The sequence below is a fragment of the Pezoporus occidentalis genome, unplaced genomic scaffold (genome assembly GCF_034315485.1).
Source record: "Pezoporus occidentalis ecotype Australia unplaced genomic scaffold, CSIRO_AGI_Poc_V1 ctg63, whole genome shotgun sequence".
Taxonomy (NCBI): domain Eukaryota; kingdom Metazoa; phylum Chordata; class Aves; order Psittaciformes; family Psittacidae; genus Pezoporus; species Pezoporus occidentalis.
In genome coordinates this window covers 7,046,865-7,069,005 of record NW_026915977.1, presented here as the reverse complement: position 1 = coordinate 7,069,005, position 22,141 = coordinate 7,046,865, and the positions used below count along the sequence as shown (strand labels likewise).

Genomic DNA, 22,141 nt, shown 5'->3' with positions numbered 1-22,141 from the left:
CCAACAATTCCCTTCACAGTTTTTTGGTCATCTTATCTTCTTTGCTGAGAAGTGAGAAATACTCTTATTTTGCCCATGTTTTCTAGGGCATACAGTCTTCAGTGGGTGCCCAATGAAGCTATAACTGCCAGCAAGAAAACTATTATAGTGGCCTTAACTCAGCTTTCAACATCACCACCTGATTTAACAGACTGGGCCCTGAAGGTGGATAACCAGGCTTCGTAAGGCAGATGATGTAAATGGCCACACATCAGCTTAACTGATTACGCTCATTTTTAATGAATTCAAGCAGGTTCTTCTCCAAACCTCAAATTTTGCTCTAAACAAGACTACAGCTCAGTTAGCAAGGCTTTTTGAGAAATACTGCGGTTTTTGGTTTGAGCTTTTTTTGGGGGGTTGTGTTTTGGGATTGTTTTGGTTTGGTGGTAATTTTGGTTGTATTTTTTACAGGAATACAAGTTATTTTACAGATGGACAGATGCCTGTATCACTTACCTGTGCGATGCACTCCACTAAACTCCCAAGCTACATATACTAACTAGCTAAAGCCTAGACCATGCTACCGAATCAAGAAGAACAGCATATGCAGTCACACACAGAACAAGTATCAACAACTCATTTTTCTCTGCTGATTACCCTGGGGTGAACTTGACAGGAAGGTTATCTAAAGCTGAAGGGAGGGCAGCAAATAGCAGCTAATCTCTCAATTTCAGGCAATATTTTGTAGTCAGGGGTGGAAACAAAATGTTAGTCCACACCTTTTAAAGATGACTTATCATTACAGAAGCTTGTCAAAAGGGGCAGTTTTAATGTTTCCCTCACTTTAATGTGCACTTTAAATGCTCCCTCCTTGACTTTGAGGATAAACCAATTCAAAATAGAAATTCTATGTTAAGGTCCAGGGTGAATGAGCAAGAAAGGAGTGCCCTGTTAAAAGGTAAGATTGCTAAGGCAGCCAAGGAAGCCAATCCTATACAGGTAAGCTTTTTATAGCACCAGAAAACTCATCTCAGTGTTTCTAGTCATAGCTTCAAAGAAAACCAAAGGGTAAGAGATACTGCATTTTGTCAGCAACTGCAAATGTATTGGAGCATTACACAGTATAAGCACATTTCAAACGACCTTTAAAAAGTGGATATATGGAAGATCTGTATGTGAAGACAGAATGCAAAACTGCTTCTGTTGCATCCTACCCATTCAGGAGATGGAGTATCTGCTGCAGCACATACATAAATCTTTCCATCTGAGCCAAGGATATGCATAAATAGCAGTTCAAACATTTGGAAAATATCTTTGATCACCACTTACAGGTTAAAAGGAAGTTAAAAAGAGGTATCACTTTAACACAAAAGATACTAGAGCAGCCAGAGCAATTCTAATTATACATTGCTATTGGCTAGTCAGACTTTGCACAGAAAAGCTATTAAAAAGAACAAAATCCATGGGCTGCATACACGCAATCTATTTCCTTTCCTTCATGGGTCTGAACAGTGACAGAAGTACATCCATTCAGAGAAAGAAGTTAGAAGGCAGCCATTCGTTTGCCAAAGGCCTTACAAAGGAACAAGGAGAAATATCAAAGGAGATGCAAAACGCACACATATTACATCAAAGTTTACCATGAAATAAATGTTACCATTGCACTGAAACATGAATTGAAAATGGTTTAAATATGCAAGTGGCAACATTAAGAATTAAAATGAGTAATCTGTTTAATGGACTCAGGGTCTGTTTTGATTCTCTGCTTATACAATAAAGTTAAGAAAGGGTGCATTTCTTTTATGTCCCTTTAAACGGCAGCAATGTTTCTGGGGAAGGGAGAGGGTGTTTCTACCATCTGGACGCATTATTTTTCAGCTAGATCACACTAGCTCACTATCTGACCACACAGTGACCTATCTAACAATCTATGATTCTATGTAGCAAGACACCGAGGTTAGGAAGGAGGTAGGATTCTTTCTTTCAGTTGCCTTATCAGCTTAAATAAATGTCAAACTAGGCCTGAATTTTCCTTCCAAACTTTGGGAAAGAAATACAGAGTCTTTTTTCTTCATACTATGCATCCCTCCATAGAAGGCAAGCAATGACTAGCAAACTAAATAGCAACTGAGTGAATTGGTGGTAGGGGAAGGCTAATTACCAGGGTTCCATCATGACTATCAGTCTTTCCATAAGCAAGCAAAATACGTCTGCTTAGCAGCAAGTCAGACACCACAGTTTTTGTACACAGAATAGACAGGAATAAAAGTAAGACACAGAAACCCCAAAGGTGGTAAAGAACGGCAATGGTTTCAGTTTCAGCATTCAGCACATCAGCCACTGCTGGAAGTAAAAATTATGTTGTAAAAAAACAGATGTGTCAGCTTCTCCCATAGTCACTTGAAGATTCCGTTCCTTTTATTTTCGCTGAGGACCTCTTTGCTTTTGCACCCAATGTTCCTCTTTAGTTTTTCCACTCTTCACACATTTTACCTCTTCTACAGCTAGCCCTTGCTGCTTTCTCCTGGACAACAGCCGATACTTGTTTAGTTACACAACAGCCTTAACTAACAGCATCCTATATTAACTACATTATAGCTCCATTTATTGGAATAAAAGAGTCAGGAGATTGGCTTATACAGGAATAGCTGCAAGCAATGGGTGAACACAGAATGCCACGGAATATTTACACTCCCTAGCAGGCTAAAAAAATACCAGCTGGCATCAAAATTTCTGGCTAACATATTCCTAGTGAGTTCTAACGCTAAGGAACATCCACTGCTCCTTAACGTTACCAGTGTTTTGGCAAACACAACCTTTCATTTCCTTCCCAACCCAAGAAAACCCTGAAATGTAAATTTGTGAATGATGCCAAGCTGCAGACCTTTGAAAAGTAGAAACTAAAGAAATTAATGTAATCCCTATGATGATTAAATAGATCTGTCCTGGCAGCTGCCCATCACATATTAGGTTTAGCTGAAAAATGTCTGCATTTCACGAAATAGCTGTTTAAAGAAAAGAACAAATAGCCCCTTGAGGTATTTTTGAAGATAGGTCAGTTGTGAAATGGATCTGCAGATGAATTCTATGAGGGCGAGTTTGTTCTAGGGATATACAAAAATCTTTTCCACGGAGCTCTGAAAAATGAAGGGTTTTTTTGACAGCAAATGGGAATTATTCAGCTGATCAACATCCCCAAGTGATCAGAAATTCTAGTAGGAAAATAAACCCCGAAGAACCAATAATTAAGCCCAACAAATGGGTGATCACCAAAGCGACAACACAGGGGATAATGCTCTCCTCCCACTTACAGGACAACTACAATCCATAATAATTCTATTCCATAACATGCATAATTAGAGGACACTCTACCAGCTTTACAGCCTGTTTTGCCTAGATCTTTGAAAGAGCCTATACATGTTGCAAGGAGGGTCTTAAAATTAGCCTGACGTTAATGTTACATGCAGAGCCAGCAGTACTATTAGCAGCCTTCCAGTATCTGAAGGGGGCCTATAGGGATGCTGGGGAGGGACTCTTCATTTGGGACTGTAGTGATAGGACAAGGGCTAACGGGTTAAAACTTAAACAGGGGAAGTTTAGATTGGATATAAGGAAGAAATTCTTTTCTGTGAGCGTGGTGAGGCACTGGAATGGGTTGCCCAGGGAGGCTGTGAATGCTCCATCCCTGGCAGTGTTCAAGGCCAGGCTGGACGAGGCCTTGGGTGATCATGGTTTCGTGTGAGGTGTCCCTGCCCATGGCAGGGGGGTTGGAACTGGATGATCTTAAGGTCCTTTCCAACCCTAACTATTCTATGATTCTATAAGATGTCAGATTATTCTGTTTCCCTTTGTGCCTTGTGCAGAAAAGACCACAAATGTTGGCTAAACCAAGCTGGCTACACTTTAGGTTATGAAATTATCTTACTACCAAAGCATAAATTTTAGTAGCATCTCTCCTGACCTCTACCTGTAGCACAAACAGGTTTGAATTCAATGAAGGGAAAACTCTTGGGTCAAAATTAAGAGGAAATCCTAGGTTTATCTCTTCAGTTTCTTTACAAATGAGGTTTTAAGAAAGACATTATCAGAACAGTTAAGCATGAGCAAACCTGTGCTGAAAGACCTCATTCTGCACCAAATTTCAGTTGGTCATCAACATGGTCTTCACTAGATTTAGGAAGATCCCACACGAGTTTGAACAAGTTATAATCATCACACTGAATGATTCTGTGTGACACATCAGAAATAACTTTGCACAGGAAGTGAGAAAATGAAAGTTACATAAACCCAAGAGCTTTGATTTTGCAATTTTAATCATGCAAAGTTTATATTGCGTTGTTTTAACCAAAAGCTTGCCTCATTTTCTCACTTTGATCATTTGGTCTAATAAAAGATACTGCTGCTCCTTACATACCTACCATACTTAACATGCACTTCCTGAATATAAATGTAGCCAAACCACATCAGACGCATAAACATCAAATCCAAGTAAAAATACATGCAGTTTAATTACTTCCCTCCCTCTTCAAATGCAATTTTACCAAATGATGCACTACCTGGTATCCACAAGCTAATTTCTGCTACCCTGAATGTCAAGTCACAGGGACGTATCAGTCACAAACAAGAAGAAGAAACCACAATAGCTTACAATGGAACATACTTCCCATGACAAAAAGTCCGACAAAACGCAGGCCAAATGCAGTGGAGTGTGTGACACGAAGACTGTGTTCACTGAAGCACTTGAACAGTTGTTACAAGCATTCAGTGATTTAAGAGCTAGCAAACCAACATCAACAATTAAGTAGCATTTACTTATCTACCAATACAGTTTTTACCAAGTTGTCACTTGGGGTCATCTGCTTTTTTGGGGAGGGGGAAGAAGCTGATCACATTTTTTACTTAAAAAGCAATGCTAATTAAGGAAAATTAAGCAAGATTTTACCCCTTCCTTTGGGTCTGTATGAAGGCCTCCACCTGCATGACCATGCCAACATGTTCTCTTTTCTATCAGCTGCCACCTCGGGAGGATCTGTGTGAAAATGAAAAGTCAATTTGCAAGAATGTCAGGAAACATGCATGTAAAAGCCAACAGAAAGAAGAACTACAGGTCTGGTTTGCCTCCCTCATCCTCCAACTGTATTAACTTGCTTTAACAAAAGATACTGCCTCTCTCTAAAAACCTCACGTTACTTAAGGAAACAATAGCATGAAAGGGACTATAAATCTAGCAGTATAGTAAAGACCATGTTCCAAGCAGCCAGGAGGTGAAGATGACAGAGCCTTAGGTGTCCTTTTAACTGGAATAGTTAAAAACTGAAAAGTGGACTAAAAAACATTAAGAAATTGAAGTTGTGGAGGATAATTGTACTCTCACACACTAATGTATAAAGTGGAACACATTGAAGCAATAATAATGTACATAGAGTGACAAGGTTCCCTGCTAAATAAATACAGAGGAAACTTCTAAATTTATTAATGCATGCACATGTACTAAATAATAACTCACTAGCACTAGGCATTTGTCCAAGTTCAATTTTGAAGTGCCTGTCACAAACAATGGACGTGGTAAAGCTTTTCAAGAGTCTGCATTTTGTTTAAGAGATCTGCTGCATGTTTACAATCTCCAGGTTCAAGCGATGTAAAAGCTCTTTAAGAATTCCTTACGCGGATGGTTTGACAGCAGACCTCAGGGCTTCCCAAATCTAAATTTCACTTTCTATGTTTTAAGGAAAAACATTATAAAAACCAAAGTAGATTTCACACTTTGAAGTCCCAATGACCCTCAAATGATTTTTAGCTGCTTGAGACAGTCTGATGAGTGGTTATTTATTAAAATTAGAAACCCCAAAACAACAAAACCCAAGACAAACACATTTCCCAGCTTCATTCAAGCAAAGGGTGTTACTGAGAAATATGTCATAATTATTCCATGAACAGTAAAAATTGCAGCTTCCTTGTTTACATGATGTTATGGTAAGCAGACTTCCCAGGAATAAGAGCCTGACATCCCGACATTCGAAATGGTAAGAATAAATTTCCATGGTTTCTTGAGATTCCACAACCTAAGCAGTTGTGGAGTTTCTAAGCAGAACTTTGAAGTAATAAAGCCCTAGAAGGAAAACACAGCTTTCTGTGCATTGGTACTTTCTATTCCTGACAACACGAATTGAAGTATCAATACACAAACCCTACATTTTTAAGAACTGTTCTTTGTAAGTTACTGTGTTATCATCAGTTTCTAGAGATTCAAAGAGACTTCTTGAGGAGACTGCAACACTGAAGCCTCTAACAAAAGGTATCTCCTTTTCTAGAGGCAGACACAACTTGCCATTTAAACTGCTGCACTTCAACACTGTAAATACTGAAGTAAATGAACTACCCAGCAAACTAAAGTGAAAAATGCTCCAAGGGCTTGAGTTTCCTCTGACCTGCGAGAAGGAAGAAAACCAATTTATACCTACCTCTGAAGCCTCTAATAATGGCCTTGAATAATCTCCCCCCAGGCTGGGCCACGATCTTTGCTTGCAGATTGGTGGAACCTATAGAACAAAAAAGGGGGGGGGGGGGGGAAGTGAAAATGGAGCTGTGCAGAACATGCACTTCACATTCAGAGAATATTCATCTAGCTTATGTAAACAAGCAGAACATGAAAACAGGGCAGATGGCTTTGTTCCTTAACAAGTGACCACAGAAAAAGGAAACTAGTGGGGAGCAGCTGTAAAATAAATTACATTCAACCATTAAAAATGGCAGTGACAATGAACCTTCCTCTTCCCTGAATCCCCACTCCCATCTGGCTTTGTTTCTTTTGTACCACGAAAGCACCAAGTTGTCCCTTTCTTCTCATTTCAATTTCCTCCCAGGTTGGCTTCTGATTTGTTTCAACTATTCTTTCGCTCCGTTTTTCATTATAAATTGTTATTCTTATGCTTATAGGTTCTGCCATTTCCAATTCCTCTTTGCTCAGCTCATGCCATGCTTGTCTCACAGACCACAAGGCTAATTAAAGCTGCAGCTCCTCGCTGGAAAGCACTGGACTATCAGAGATTACAGCGTGCCTGACTACAGGTTTTAGGCAAGCAAGCCATAAGACACCCAATATTCACATACCCATCAATGCATCTTTAATAGATACCCTGCTAGGCACCAGCTGCATGATGCTTTACATTTTACACTGAAAACAATTACATTTCCCTAAGAGTTTCAAAAGACCATTCATTTTCCTCACATGGACTAGCTGGAAGTGTTTCCCCAGTGGCAAAACAGGGGCCTCTCCTTCGGTTGGCAATGACGGTGCCACATCATCTTTGACACATTCGATATTACATCTTTCACTGCCCTGCTGCAATATTAACCATACACCTCACGCTATATAAAAATCATTACCACAGAGCAAAATCGTGGAAGAACTGCTCATCAGCCCAAGGCAAAGGACAGGTATCATAAAAAGGGTATTTTTAGCCTTGTCAGGCAGCAGCATTGTCGTATTTTATACCCTGCCTTAACCATTCCTTTGCTCCTGTCCTAAGATACTTACCGTAAGCTATCATTTAGTCAGTCATTTTTAAGAAAATTAAGATTACTCCCCCACAAGTTGCCACATGGGACGTGCTTATTTCAAGTATTTCCATTATATGACATTACATACAAAGAAATGCTTCCAAGACCTGGGTTAAATGCAGGAGCTGCAGTTATAAAGCATTTCATTGTAGAAACACTCATAATTTTACAGGTTCGTGTCCACCTACATGGACATCCATCCAATCTACATTCTCCATATGAACAGCAACGATTTCATCAACAGAAAACATAATGGAAAAAGAGAAGGACTTCAAGATGCCTCAGCACATCTCAAATTAATGCAAACCAATGCACTCCTTATAAAGGCATGGTTATTTGGGATAAAAGTTCCCATCAACATGGAAGAAGAGGAGACACTCCTGCCACGGCATCTGGGCAGTACCTAGAATCCAACACCCAGCTAAGCTGTACAACCAACACCAAAGGCAGCAGAGTTTGTAACTCAGCAGTCACCTCAACACAACTCCACCTGCTTCACCAGTCAGAGGCCATTCAGACAAATGGGTTAAACTATGACAATTCAGAATTTATAGTGGAGACATGATCCAGGGCAAGAGGCTTAATAGCAGCAAGTCCTACATCCACACCAATGAGACTGAGCTCCTGTCTCCTACAATCTAGAGCACAGCTGGTACACTGAAACCCCCAGCATCCTTACACCAGCATTTATACTTCCTCAAACACGTGATGCTGATAAAAGACCATTAAGACAAGTGAAGAGTTTAGGGGCTGATGAATCACTGCTCACAACTATGCTTTGGTTCCTCTTAAGACAACACATTTGCAACCTCTCCAGAGCAGGACCATTCTCTCCTGCTTGGCCTCACAAGAGAAAGAATCTTGAGTACTGTAAGAATTGAAAACCAGATATTTAACTCTTTATTCCTAGCAGATAGGAGCACACAGCAGATGCTCCAACAGCTATTGGAAAGAAGCTAATTACTGTTCTAGAGTGTACTCCTAGGACATCATAAAAATATTTTATTAATAATTCATATCCTTTGACCCCAAAGTCTTAAAGTTCTCTTCTGGCTGATGCATGCAATAAATAACATCACAGCAATAACTTCAAGTGAAACACCAGCAGATCTAATCTCAGTGACTACAGTAGATAGCCTACTTACTTGACTGAAGCTATAAACTGTCATGGGGTTAAGAGATGAATACAGTAAAAAGATGACAAAATTTGCATAAGGTACACAGGAAATCTTGTTCCTATTTTAAGTCTTGAGCCTGGAATACTGGAAGTCTCAATCCTCTCCCAAGCTCCTGCCTAAAAACCAAGTCTTGGCAAAGAAATAAAGAATTAAACAAGGTGAACAATTTATTTCACTGATACGTATCTGGCCAGCATAGTAGTATTAGTAAAGCTGCCCAAATGAGTGGGACCACTCTCCACACATTCCTCACTACAACTCATTCTCAAGAGATTTAAGACTACAAAGGAAAGGCATACCTGAACCTTATAGCAACAGATAAAAGTAGCAGGTTATTGCTTTAAAGGAGCGGGAGCAAGTCCTGCTTCTTTCTAAATTGAAGAAATTATGCAGGGAACTTTAATTCTGGCATTTCCTAACTTCTGAATGCCTGACTCTGCACCATTATGTTCTTTTTATGTATTTTTGGATATGATTCTAAAGGATGAAACAGATGTCTAGTACTGATTGCACATAAAAGTCATATTGCTGAAATGTCATGACTGTTGGTAGTAGTTTAAATACTATAAATGCAAACAAACAACAGGGTTTAAACACATTTGCACAAGGTCAAATCTACACTTAGAAGCTTCTCTCTGGAGTATGTTACATGCTGTTCCAGACATAATCTAATGGGGATGTTTGGGTTTTTTTAAGTGTAACGAACTGAAGGTAGGATTCAAGTACCTGTGCACTATTCAAGTCCCACCTAATTCTGCTGAGTTTGCAAGGCAAAAAAAGAGAAGCTGAATAGGAAAGAGCAGAAGAAGAGAGAAAAGGTGAAAATATTCTGGTATAAATGTAGACTACACTGTCACCACTATGAACAATATAAACTTAACTGCAGTTAGGTTTAACAATGGCCAAAATGCAATTGCTCTGTACACATACCTGGAGCAAACGATACCAAGAAAGTTAACAAGATGATACCCCCCCTCCCATTTTACCAATCTACCCTCACATTTCACCTGTTTTGGTAAAATACATCTCAATGGCAGAACAGAAAACCTATGCAGTATGACAGTAGGCACCCCAGTGTACACCACAGCACCCCTTCTACAGGGAGTGCTGCTCATCCTGTGCCCTCCTGGTATTCCCCAGATGACTTTCTGATCAAGTTCCCGTATTCCCGTCTGTTCCTTTTCATTATATATCCTTCCTCATGACAATTTTCAGTATTACTAGACATCCATTGTATAGACAGACATATGGGATTGCTGATCTGCTCAGCAGCAATACTTCCCCTTCCTCTATAAAGGGATTTTGGTAATCCAAGGAGCACAGAAAGCACATATCTGTCAGCAAAGAAACTGCTGATTAATAGTTCCCATGCATCAAGCTGTTCAACTGCACCATCAAAGTCTAGAGAAAAGAATTTAGCAATGCACACAGACATGTGAAATGACAGCTGGACAATAAACATCAGTGTTAAGTTCCCAGAACAGACCTGGCTTCAGGTAAACTTAAAAAAGCTAAACATGAAGAAATGTAAGGAAAATACCCCAAACTTCCCTTACAACCACTTCAGAGCAAGGGGTATTACTAAATTATGCAGAAGAACACATGCTTTATCACGTCATGTGGCAGCTGGAAGAGCAAGATAATGCAAGGGGAAAAGAAGTATCTTCTACTTTTTACTGTTACACTTGCAATAACATACAAAGCCACACTTTCAAAACAGCTTACAGTTCTGAAAGAACCCCCTCAGTGTATTTATTGTCTTCTACAGATTCCTACTAAAATAATTATCCTTAAAGGCTGTTGGACCTTTTCAGACAAATGCTGTTTTCCTTCCACTGACGTTTTAGATCAGAGCTTGCCATTGCTTTTATTTTGGATGTGGGCAAAACTGTTCCACAAAAAAACCCTAAGCTTCCTAAGAAAGAAACACCACCTTCCAGAGCTTACCAAGCAGGCCACATTCAACATGTCCATTCTCTCCGCTGGGATAATTTCACTAGAGCTTTTTCTTTCCTTTAACCACGTTTTTTCCTCACAAGTTAGGCTACGGCTATCATGTTTACCACTCTGAGCTGTAAAAACACAACCTGACTGACACAAACCTCTGCTATTTGTGTAGTTACATCAATAAAAGCACAACTGGGGTTGTACAGTTGATTTTACTCACAAAAATGATTTCACTACAGCAAGGAGAAGCACCATGTTGCCAGTATAACGGTGTCACATCAGGTGTACTCTCCCAGGAATGCCTTATTTAGGAACCGTTCAGGGAAGATGTGCCATTAAAGTCACTATCTGGATTTCACATGTGGTTGGGTCCTGCCAGTCTCCCATCCCAAGTGATGCGAGGGCTGGATCACAGGCATTTATTTCACATTTACTGCCCTTGGTTATATTCAACAACCTAATGCAAAATCTAACCCATATTTGATACCTAGAATATAGCAATAAAGGTAATGTAAGAGCTTTCCCGCACACTAAAGTATACCAAGACATGTCAGCACACAGCAGCCTGCAGGCTTTCACAGAACACATGCCATAAAACACTCCTTTCATTAAACCTTATTCCCAGATGACTGTGCAGGACGCAAGCTTAGGACCCCAGCAAGTAAATTTAAGTGGTTTTAAATGCAAACCCAGGTGGGTTTCTTCAATTTTTAACACATAGAAAAGCTTTCAGAATAAGCCCATTAAAAAATATTTACAGCTCGCACCATCATGTGCGATAACCATAGCAAAATAATCAGATAACTGAAGCTAAAATAGGATGCACATGCTCCCAGAAGAGGTTTTAAATGCTGAATGACCTGATTTATAAGAATCAATGGCTAATCTCTCCGAAATACGACCTGCTGAAGTGCCTCACCAGCTTCTGACAGTCACTTCTGTTGGTGCAGGCACAGGATTTACTGAGCTAGCTGAAAAATGAGAAGGAAAACTGAAATCACAGGACAGAGCATTTTCCTGTCAGCAAATTTAGTTAAATGTCAGCAAATTCAGTTAAATGTTAAGAAAATCATGTCAGATTTGTAAAGGCATTACAACAAAAAACTCCAGAACACTGAGCTTGAGCCTCCTGCTAGATAAGAATCAATTTGCACAACACACTTATGTAAAACATGCTGTTTGTCATAATGTGGAGCTTGAAGCGGAAGTGAATTCAAAATCAGGAAACTGTCAAAAAAAACCCATAATGAATAACTGACCACTTTCTAACACAGAAATGCCTAGAAAATAAAAGGCCAAAGAGATGAAGACTTGCACATATATACACACACACACTACAGACACAGCCTTAACTTTCTAGCTCAGAAAATCTAGTGCAAATCAACAGTCAGCAACATGTGGCAATTCAAACTTTACAGCAAGAATTTGCATTTCTCACATGAAAACAATAATACTCAAACGGAAAATGGAATGATAATTAATACTCCTACACATTACCATGACAACATTGCTATTTGTTCACTGACATCCAAAATACACCCCCAGCAACACCGGGCAACACCGAGTACCCAGACACATTTCATCACATCCAAATACCAGGGGAAAAAATGTTAAAGAAACTTCAACTCTCAGCTTGTCTTGCACAAGTTTCAGAATAAAACCCCCCAGATCACTATTTCAGCCCTCATACATATATATCTCATCTACTAAGTAACATGAATTTGACTGCAGTCCATGACAGAATTCTGCCTGTCAAGGGAAACTAATCAAGGCAGGTGACAATGAAGAGCTGCCCATGAACAGTGCTACTCTGAGGGAAGAAGGTAAGAAACAAGCTTATTACCAAACAGAAATAGTGTCTGCGAGCCCATGGGAAGTTCATCCTTGATCTTCGAGATACATTTCCTTCACACACTTTGAAAACTACACATGAATTATTCAAAGCTGGACTTAATGTGTTCTCAATTCTTGTAACAAAAGCAATCATTCACTGGAACACGTTACTCTTACACCGCTGACAGAAAGAACTCCAATTCCCATTTCCTTTCCCTACGTAACAGCAGAATTCGCTGTCAGAAGTTATCCTCGACACAAACGTTCAGCACCATCCAAGGGCACTCTTTCTAAGCCTTATCCGCACAACGATGATCCGACGCCCGGACGCGCCGTTCAGAGACAGAGCGGCCACCTGAGGAAGGTTCAGCCTGCAGCTGCCTGAACTTGCCCACGACTTCCCCGCTCTCGAACAAAACCCTCCCCACACACACTGACACCGGAGCCCCACGCCAGCCCCTGTCCCTGGGCAAGAGGCCCCGTCACCAGGAGCCAGGCACCGGAGAGCGGGAGCTGAAACGGGGCACGCAAGGACGGCACAGGCCGCCCCGCCGGGCTGCGGGGGGGGGAACCCCGCGGGCCCAAGGCCGCTCCTCAGCGCCCCCCCCCCCCCCCCGCCCTCGGCCGTGGCCCGCCGCCCGTACTTACCTGGCGGCTCCGCGGGGCCCCTCGGGGCCGCTGCCGGCCGTTCGCCGCCAGCCACCCGTGCGCGCAGGCGGCGGCCGCCGCCGGAGAACGCAGCAGGGCGAGGGCGAGCAGCCGCCGCTTATGGCAAGCAGCCGCCGCCAGGCTCCACGGAGCCCCCAGCAGCGCCATCTTCGGCGGGGCGCGGAGGAGAGGATTGTGGGACGGCGGCGGACTCGCTGGGAGGAGCCCGGGGCGAGGCGAGGCGGGGCCGCGCTGAGGAGAGGGCGGGCTCGTCGCCATGACAGCGGCCGGCTCCGCGCAGGCCGCCCGCCGGGGCCAAGCTCCCGACCTGGGGAGCCTTCACCCCGCCGCCGCCCGCTGCCTCCTGCGGCCGCGGCACCGCGGCTCGCCCTGTCTGCCGGTGCGCAGGGGCGAGGCGGGAGCGCGCCGAGGCTGCCCTCAGCTCCGCCATGGCGCCCTGAGGGGGTCGGGCCCATCCCCAGCCGTCACCTCCTCGGTAGGGGTTTTTGCCCTGGCTACAAATAAAGACATTGCTTTTGAGAAACCGGACTGTTGAAGCGCGGGGGTGCTAAAGCGCAAACCACGCAATAGCAGAGCACCGCTTGTATTGGAGAGCAGCTCCCTTAATCCCTGGTGAGGCTGCATCTGGAGCACTGTTTCCAGTGCTGGGCCCCTCAGTACAACTGGAGAGGGTCCAGTAGAGGCTACAAGGAGGACCAGGGGTCTGGAGCATGTCTCTTAGGAGGAGAGACTGCAGGAGCTGGGCCTGTTTAGAGAAGAGAAGACTGAGAGGGGATCTCATTAATGCACATAAGTATCTCCCTCTCTGGAGACGTTGAAAACCTGCCTGGACGTGTTCCTGTGTAACCTGCTCCAGGTGGCTCTTCCAACCATAACGATTGCGTGAATACAATGGTACGTTATAAAGTCTTTCTTCTTCAGTAGGGTGCTTCTTCCCATCTGCCACTTTCTCCACACACAGCTGGACACCAGTGCTGCTGTCAGACAAGAAGGGGTTCCCAACCCGGCACACGTCCCTCTCAGCGGGTTTTGGGGACCCACACAGTGGCTGTTCCAGTGGGTTTCCAGGGCTCAGGCGCAGGCAGGCCTCAGCCCGCAGAGCCATGAGGACAAGCTGTGATGATCCTGACGGCACATGGCACCACATGTCTCCACACAGACCTAATTCTGCGTTCCACACCCTTCCTGGGATTAAGCTCTGAGCTACCTGGGAGAACTCCTTTGGCTACCACAGCCCGCAGCTCAGCCATGGGTCCTTTGAGGCCAGAATCATGAAGCAATAGTGTGGTTCCTGATTTAGGACAAAGATACGCCATGGATTACATTTACCATGGCCTGTATACTCCTGTCTGATTGGCATGCAGAGCCGGAAGGAAGCTGTAACTGTGTGGCATTTTTAATCACATAAAGATTTCTTCAAAGCTACCAGAGCTTGACTACTGGTGCTCTTGCCTTGAGGGAGAGCCATAAGCTCATTTGCAGGGAGAAAATATAGAGAGACAGACGGAGAGAAAGGAAGGGGACAATTGGCTTAATGCTGCTTTTTAATGAGGCTGGCTTTCTTCAGCCTGTGCTTTGATATGCAACTTTGCTTCTGACCAGGATTCACTTTAAACGATAGAGGCGACATTTCTCTGTCACTAATCTAATTCTCCATCGTAATTGTATTTGGAACCTGGTCTGAACAGTGCCGCCCTGTGGCATTGCTCGGAAAGATAAACAGAAATCCTAGGCTTATGGCTTCCATACATCCACTTCCTTCTGCATGCCCTTTTCCACATGGAAGTTTGACCAGGGAAAATGTGGTGATTGTGACAATTTGGCTGCGATGGCCTCGACAGACAGGCTGGCCAGCACTTTTAAGTGATTTTAAACGTGTCTGCAACGTTTCTACATGTGTTCCTGAGATAGCCTTCGTACATACAGTGTATGTATGCAGATGCAGCACATCCTGGATCAAGCGGACCTGCAGCACAGGCTCTGAGCTGTATGATTCACATCTAGTATTGCCACTGTACTGAGCTCTTTGGGCATGTGCTATGTGGAATATCCTTTGTATGGATAAAGGAGCCCCGAACTGTGGTATGGCAGGATTTGACACAGCTCTTGTGCCTCTCTAATGGAGATTTACAAAATCCATTTATTGTGTTAAACCTCACAATACTGTTCTGAGACGACTGCATTACTACAGTCCTGTCTTCTTTACACAGGGAGAGAAGAGGTTCCTCATACCTATACAGTGTGTTGGTGATAGAAGCTCTCACATACTTCCAGTAAGACCCTAACATTCTAAAATCCCTAAAGGCACAGTTCTGATCTGGAGGGAGGCAGTTTGTTAATGATTTCTAGGAAAATATGAACTATTAATCCTCAGAGTTACATTTAAGAGCAGAGCAGCCACATACACTTGAAGAGCTGCATGGATTCTATTTGTAGCCAGTTAAGTAAGTGGCCTAAATTATGTGTATTTAAAAATGTTACAGAAATGTCATTTTTCTTCTTAAAAAAAAAAAAACATGGTTGTGTCCACCTTTACACTAAGACTTGCCCTATATTTTGTACAGCAAACAGTCTGCACTTTGTACATACTGCTAGCTGGTTTACAAGTTACTTAAAATGTATCCTATCAGTTAGCTACCACAGGGCTACAGAACTAACTAAAATCCTGACCAGAATGGCAGCCACTGAAAAAGGCTGTTTAACCTCTCCCAATTTAGACACATGCCATTCAGGTTTTGGTTGGTTGGTTGGTTTTAGGGGTTTGGGGGTGTATTTTAATTTTATTTTAATTTTTCAGTGGGCTTTTCATTTAACTTCTTTCCTCCTTAAATGATCTGTGCTGTATTTTGGTTATTTCATCTTGGTCTGTTCTGGAGCTTTGTTTTTTTGCTCAGTGTTGTATTCATTGTAGAATACATGCTGTTACGTTCTCATTGAGCCTTTCTAAGCTTGGCCTTGCATTATTTTTCTTCTGAATATTAGCCATCTGGCACTGTGTGCTGCAGCATTTAGTGCCACAAATAATAATGAAAAATAAGATAGTATCTCATGCTACTTTAATGCAGAAATGTAAGACAGAGGGTGCAAAGCTTTAGGCAGATAATCTTAAAGCTGCCAAAGCGTGTTGTTCCTTCTGCCCTTATTTTCCATAAATGATTCTTTGATTGGAGACAGCAGTGGTAATGGGAAAGTCAGTGGTTGATGCACATTAATGAAACTGTGTTTCTTGTAGTTAATGAACTACAGTCCTGAAGAAAAATGGGTAGGAAAGCCTCCAAGATGTATACAACTCTGTTCAGGTAGATGTGGGCACAGCCAGGGTTATTAACTTACATTGTTATAGAGTCATTGATCTCTAAGCATTTAACAAGTTGCCAGATCCTGAGGACCTTCCTTCACCTCACTGGAGCCTCCTGAGTAAGGACCTTCACCTTTGGTTATCAGTCTTCATCGAAAATGTTACTGCGCCCGTAGAAGGGGGTGTGTTTGTAATGGCAGTGGGGTTTGAGACAGATTGTTGTGGTGTGTGTGTGGGAACACACTTACGTTGTCTGCATCTAGTAATAGGAATAGAATGACAAAATCAGCAGTTGTTTTTACTTGCAATGGAATCCAGGTAAAGACTGCAGGACAGAATTCTGTGGGCAGATTTCTGGGCCCTGCTTGGTGATAAAGTGCACACTGTGCTCCTTTCAAAACTTAACAGAAACCTGTGTTCATATTACAGGCTCTGCCCTGTTCATTTCTGTCTCCAAGCCAAAGAATTCTGAAGAACACAGGTGATTATCCAACAGGAATGTAGCAAAGTCTGAGCAAATGTGGAAGCCAGAGGGCTTTTTTTTTTTTCCCTGAAACAGTGCCTGTGCATGCTCAGAGACAGCGTGTGTAGAGCGGTGCACAGGTCAATGAAGCTTTATACTTTGGAGAATCCCTGCCGCTAGATTTCTTAAACCTCTCCCTTTCTTTGGGGAGGAAGATTTCAGAAATCAGAAGCCATACAAAACCAGTCCCCCCTCAACCTCCCTGAGCATCCTCAATTGCAGAGGGACTTTCAAATCCAGGTTTTGAGACAAACACCTGCTATTACTTCCTGCATTCCCTTGTTGGCCTGGGGAGTTATCCTGTGCATGGAGAAGCATAAATCAAACGTGGGGTTGGTTGCTCTGTGTGTGAGCAAATCAGCAGTGGGGAATCTGACTGCTGAGATTTGCAGATGAATGCAGTAACAGAGAAACCCCCAGATCTGATTAACCTTGCAGACAAGAAACAGCCGTGAGTAACTGGAGCTGCCTCTGTGACAGATTTACCGGTGGCACCAACTTCAGAACAATTCCAAAACACAAACTATGCTTTTTCCTTGGCACAGCAAGAAGTCTGCAAGTGGGAAGCAGAGACTTCGGTTCTGTTGCACACTGACCACTAAGGGGAGCTCTTCAGTGATGAGATTGTGTTGTGTGAATAAGAGGCTTTGATAACCAACCCCCCCAAATTGTAGTCCTCATTGTGTTACAAGTGTGCGCTGTAGGTATCCTGATTGCAACTTTGCTTTTGTTCTCTAGGGTGAATAACTGCATTGGATTTTCTAACTACAAATTCTTTCTACTCTTCTTAGCCTACTCTTTGTTGTGTTGCTTGTATACTGCTGCCACAGTCTTCAAGTATTTCATTTAGTACTGGACAGTAAGTCACAAAACTTCAATTACTTTTTCATATCCTGTTTGCATATGTGTGCTTATGAGGATCTCTGGCACATGACTCTTCTCCTGTAGAAGGAAATAAGTGTTTCTTCTGCTTGTAGGATCCCCATTGGCTTTAAACTTTCCCAAGCCATTGCTGCTCAGCTATAATGCTGCCTGGTTGCTATAGCTGACTCCAGGGCTTCTGGGCATGCCTCATATTGCAGGAGCTGCAGGATTTTAATGTAGATACACAGGAAATTCAGCAGAATGTAAACAGGGCTTCAGTAGCTCATGCCTGTTATCTCCCAGTTTAAACTGTTGATTAGCTGCATGGCCAGTAATAAACATTCATATATCCGAATTTAACTGTCTCCTTCATATTTAAAATTAATACTTCCAGTCTGCTGATGACAAAATATATTAAAGAGAAGGGAAGCAAGATAACACAGAGATGGGGACAGCTGTGAAAGGAGGGGAAGACAAATCCATTTCTGCTGCAAATACAACAATAAAAAAAGCTTATTAATGTTTTCTTCAGTATTGCCCTTCATCTCTGAAAGTAATTTCTTAGTACAGTACAGAAATTCCAGGTGCATAGTGTAGACAAAGTCTACTTGTTATTAGTGCAGTACTTTCTTATATACAAGTACTAGAACAGCCTGGTTGTAAATAGTTACACCCTCTGCAGTTTCACTAGGTACAAACCCATGGTGATCCCTCGGCCTTGCTAAGGGTTTGTGAGCTTCCACCCGATTTAATCACAGAAAGACATCCTGTCCACATCAGCACATATTACCAGGTCTAAAAGTGGTCTGTGAAGTTAGTAGAGATATGCCCATGGTCTTTTAGCTGCTTGTATATAAGCTAGAAGTCATACCAGGCACTGTAAAACAGAGCAGTAAGACAGTCTTGAGGACCATCACCTCATGCCCATACCAGGGGCTTGTCTTAGTGTTTACTTTGAAATCATTCCTAATGCAAGATGGAGAGAAGGGAAAAATGAAGAAAGAAATTATCAGCTCTGAGGTTTTTCTCCAGCTATCCAGCTGACAGATGGTGTTGTCATTTTGTGGCTGAGGCCCAGAAGGGAAAACCTTGTCTGGGATTAAGCTTTCATTAAAGGGCATCCAGAGTTAAGACATCTATAGCCAAACCATCTCCATCTTTTCATTCAGACATTTCACTTCCATGATTTTCCTGGGATTTGTACCTTTGGATTCACAACTCATTTTAACATTCCACTTGAAGGATTTAGTGTACCCCAACCCTATCTTTAGAAATGCTTTTTTCCTTGGATGGAGTGAGTTGGAAACATCTTCTCTCCGTACAATAAATGGGATTTCTTAATAGTCCTTCTGGCCCTTCAGCAGAAAGCATTCACAAACCTATTAGCAATATTCATAAGATGATATATTAATATACCTATTAATTAGCAGTGCTCCCTCCACTTGGATACGTTCTTTGCACAGTGAAGCTGCTTTCATGTAGGCATATAAGTTTCTAGCTCTGCTTCACTGATAGATTATAAATAAGCACTTGGCTTGCTACTATTTCTTGATCAGGATTAAACACAGTCATAATCAGACATATTCAGGGTGAGAATGGCTTTATAAGGAACGATATCAACCTCAGGTTTGAGGACTCTGTGGTAAAATCTGAAGCTTCAAAGGCCTGAATTAATACACCTGTGGGAATCATTCAAACCAGTTTTATAGCTTTTTATAAAGCCTCTTGTTTATTGCAGTTCATTCTTTCATTCTGCCCCACATTTCACAGTTCGCATCCATCTGCAAATGTAACTTTTTTATGACTATTCTGACTACATTTCCCCTCATTCATCTGCTCTGAAATAAATAGAATAAATTAATTCCAGTTTATTGCCTCTGAAATACCTTGATTTTATGAGGTATGTAATACCTCCACACTGGAATTTCCATGCTTCTGCACTACACCCTGATGTAGAGTTCTTACAGGAAAAAACTAAGTGCCCATTTCCATTATCTTTCATTAGGCAGATGATGCTTTCAAAGTGCTGAGAAAACACAAGCAAAATAGTTTTTCTGCCAACATCCCATATGTCAGGGGTGTCTTCATTGTTAACCTTCATTTTGCTGCTGGGGATGCTGCAGCACCCCTGACACAGCTTAAGCTACTGCTCAGTGCACTCACCTTGTGCTCAAGCCCTGGTTTGCTACTGACGCAGCTCTCAAAGGACTGGTGGCTGTACTCTGGAGAACACCCAAGTGCACCCCTCTATTGGTACAATATTAGCTTGCCACAGCATTTTAGCATTTCATATTTTAGTATTGGCACCATAGTATTTGACGGTGCTTTGGGAGGTGGTGTGGGAAAAGTCCAGATTAAATATTTCTTGAGATTCTATTCACAAATCTCTGTGGTGTCATTTCCACTCCCAGAGCTTCTATTTCTTCTAGCAAGCTGCCTCTGTCAACTTTTCCAAGTGCCATCTCTGGAGCATAAATTGGTTTCTGTCTGTCTCTAAGGAGATTCTCTACTTCTACAGCTAAATCTGCAGAGAAACGGATATTTATTTGTGGCAACCTACTTGAAACAGTATAAGTTTATAAAACCTGCCTGTTAGCTTTCTGTGGCTATAGCATGAGCTTTCTTCTCCAGGTTAAGTCACTTGAGAGAAGGAGTTGTCATGCTTGTGAACATGGTATGTATACAGCCACCTTTTCTTTCTGTGTCTTCCTTAGGATTTGTGCAGTGCCTTCTACAGGTACCAACAATCTGGTATCATGTAAATAAACTGGTATCAAAAGGAGAAAGAGAAGATTGGAACTGGAAAAAAAGACTGAAAAAGCCTGGGGAGGAAATAAACCCAGCAATGCTGGAGAGTCATTAAAGAAGGAAGAGCAGGTAAAGGAAAATTTGCAGGGAAAGTATTCATATAAAATATATTAAGTACCTTATTAGCCCTAAAAATGTAGAAAAATAAAACAATACACATTAACATGGAAAATGTAAATTCTTAAGGCCATTTTTTTTCCTCAGGTCATTATAATTAGCTATTAAAATTAATTATAAAATTTCCCATCAAATACCATATAGCATTTGATATTTTGAGTATATACATACCCAGGTAATGCCAGATTCTTCAGTGCAGATAAATTTCTCATATCTTAGCCACTTAAATTCAAAATGCTCTAAATGAGAGAATACCAACTATCTCATCCCAGTTCCATTGGGAGAATGATTTTGCAGATTTTTACCTTTCCTCTATTTAACTTCTTCCCATTACTCCTCAGACTCCTTCCTTCTTTCACCACTAAGAGCTACTCACCCTTCTTAAACATTTACAGCATGGGGTGTGGCCACCTGTAAACTCACCTGCAGGCATTCAGCACTGTTACTCCCTTTCTCAAACCTAATCCCACAATCAACTGATGTGTTTCTGCAGTGTTAGATGATTGACAGGTCGTTATTTTCAGTATTCCATCAGAACACTAAACATTCCTTTTTGTACTTCACGAGAGGAGTATCTTTTATTTCTCGTGCAGTTGGTGATTATTTCAGAACGTTAAAACTGAATTAGATGAGAGATTAGTCTGTATAAAGAAAAGTATGAACTGAACGATTAAATGCACGTTTTCCATCTTCAATTTAGGGTCTTACTGGAAGTATGTGAGAGCTTCTATCACCAACACACCGTACAGGTATGCGGAACCTCTTCTCTCCCTATGTAACGAAGTAAGGCAGTTGCCTCAGAACGGAATTGCGAGGTTTAACAACACGTGCTGGTGAGTGATTTGTAAATCCCCGTTAGACAAGCACAGGACCTGTGTCAAATCCTGCCGCTCGGACCGGTTATCCTCACACAGGACACCCCATGCTGCACGTGCCGCTCTGTGTAGAGCCGGGTGCGGCGGCAAGGCTACGCGGGGACCATACAGCTGAGGGGTAGCGCTGCGGAGCGAGCCGCGCAGGGTCTGCACGCACACGGACCTGACCACGGCGCCCTCGCGCTCAGGCGGAACTCCCAACCGCACACCCGGATCTCCCCGCACTTTCCCTTTCCCTTTCCCTTTCCCTTTGCCCTTTCCCTTTCCCTTTCCCTTTGCTGTCCTCCTCCCGCTCCACGCACGGCGCGGGAAGGGGGAAACGGGCGGGGCGATGACATCACCACGCCGTGGATGTCACAGGAACGCCCCGCCCAGAGTGCCCGCGCTCCCTTGAGTGACGGAGCCCGCAGCCAATAGGATGAGGGCGCTGAAGCGCGCGGCCCCGCCCTCCCGCGGCGGCGCAAGCGGGGCCGGCTCTGCGCGGCGCGTG

General features: G+C 42.6%; 1 protein-coding gene across 3 annotated transcripts in view; it reads right to left on the bottom strand.

The window, feature by feature from the left end:
• ABCB7 (ATP binding cassette subfamily B member 7) overlaps positions 1–13,346 on the bottom strand; it is a 42,328-nt gene extending 28,982 nt beyond the window's left edge. For 2 of the 3 annotated variants that reach the window (XM_062640021.1, XM_062640023.1), the window contains exons 1-3: positions 13,146–13,346; positions 6,441–6,518; positions 4,922–5,008 (exon numbers count right to left, since the gene is read on the bottom strand). In XM_062640021.1, coding sequence (XP_062496005.1) covers positions 4,922–5,008; positions 6,441–6,518; positions 13,146–13,313 — 333 coding nt within the window. In that variant the 5' untranslated portion in view covers positions 13,314–13,346. The remainder of the gene's footprint in view (positions 1–4,921; positions 5,009–6,440; positions 6,519–13,145) is intronic. The other variant, XM_062640022.1, reaches the window with a different exon arrangement.
• Between the last annotated feature and the right edge of the window lie 8,795 nt (positions 13,347–22,141).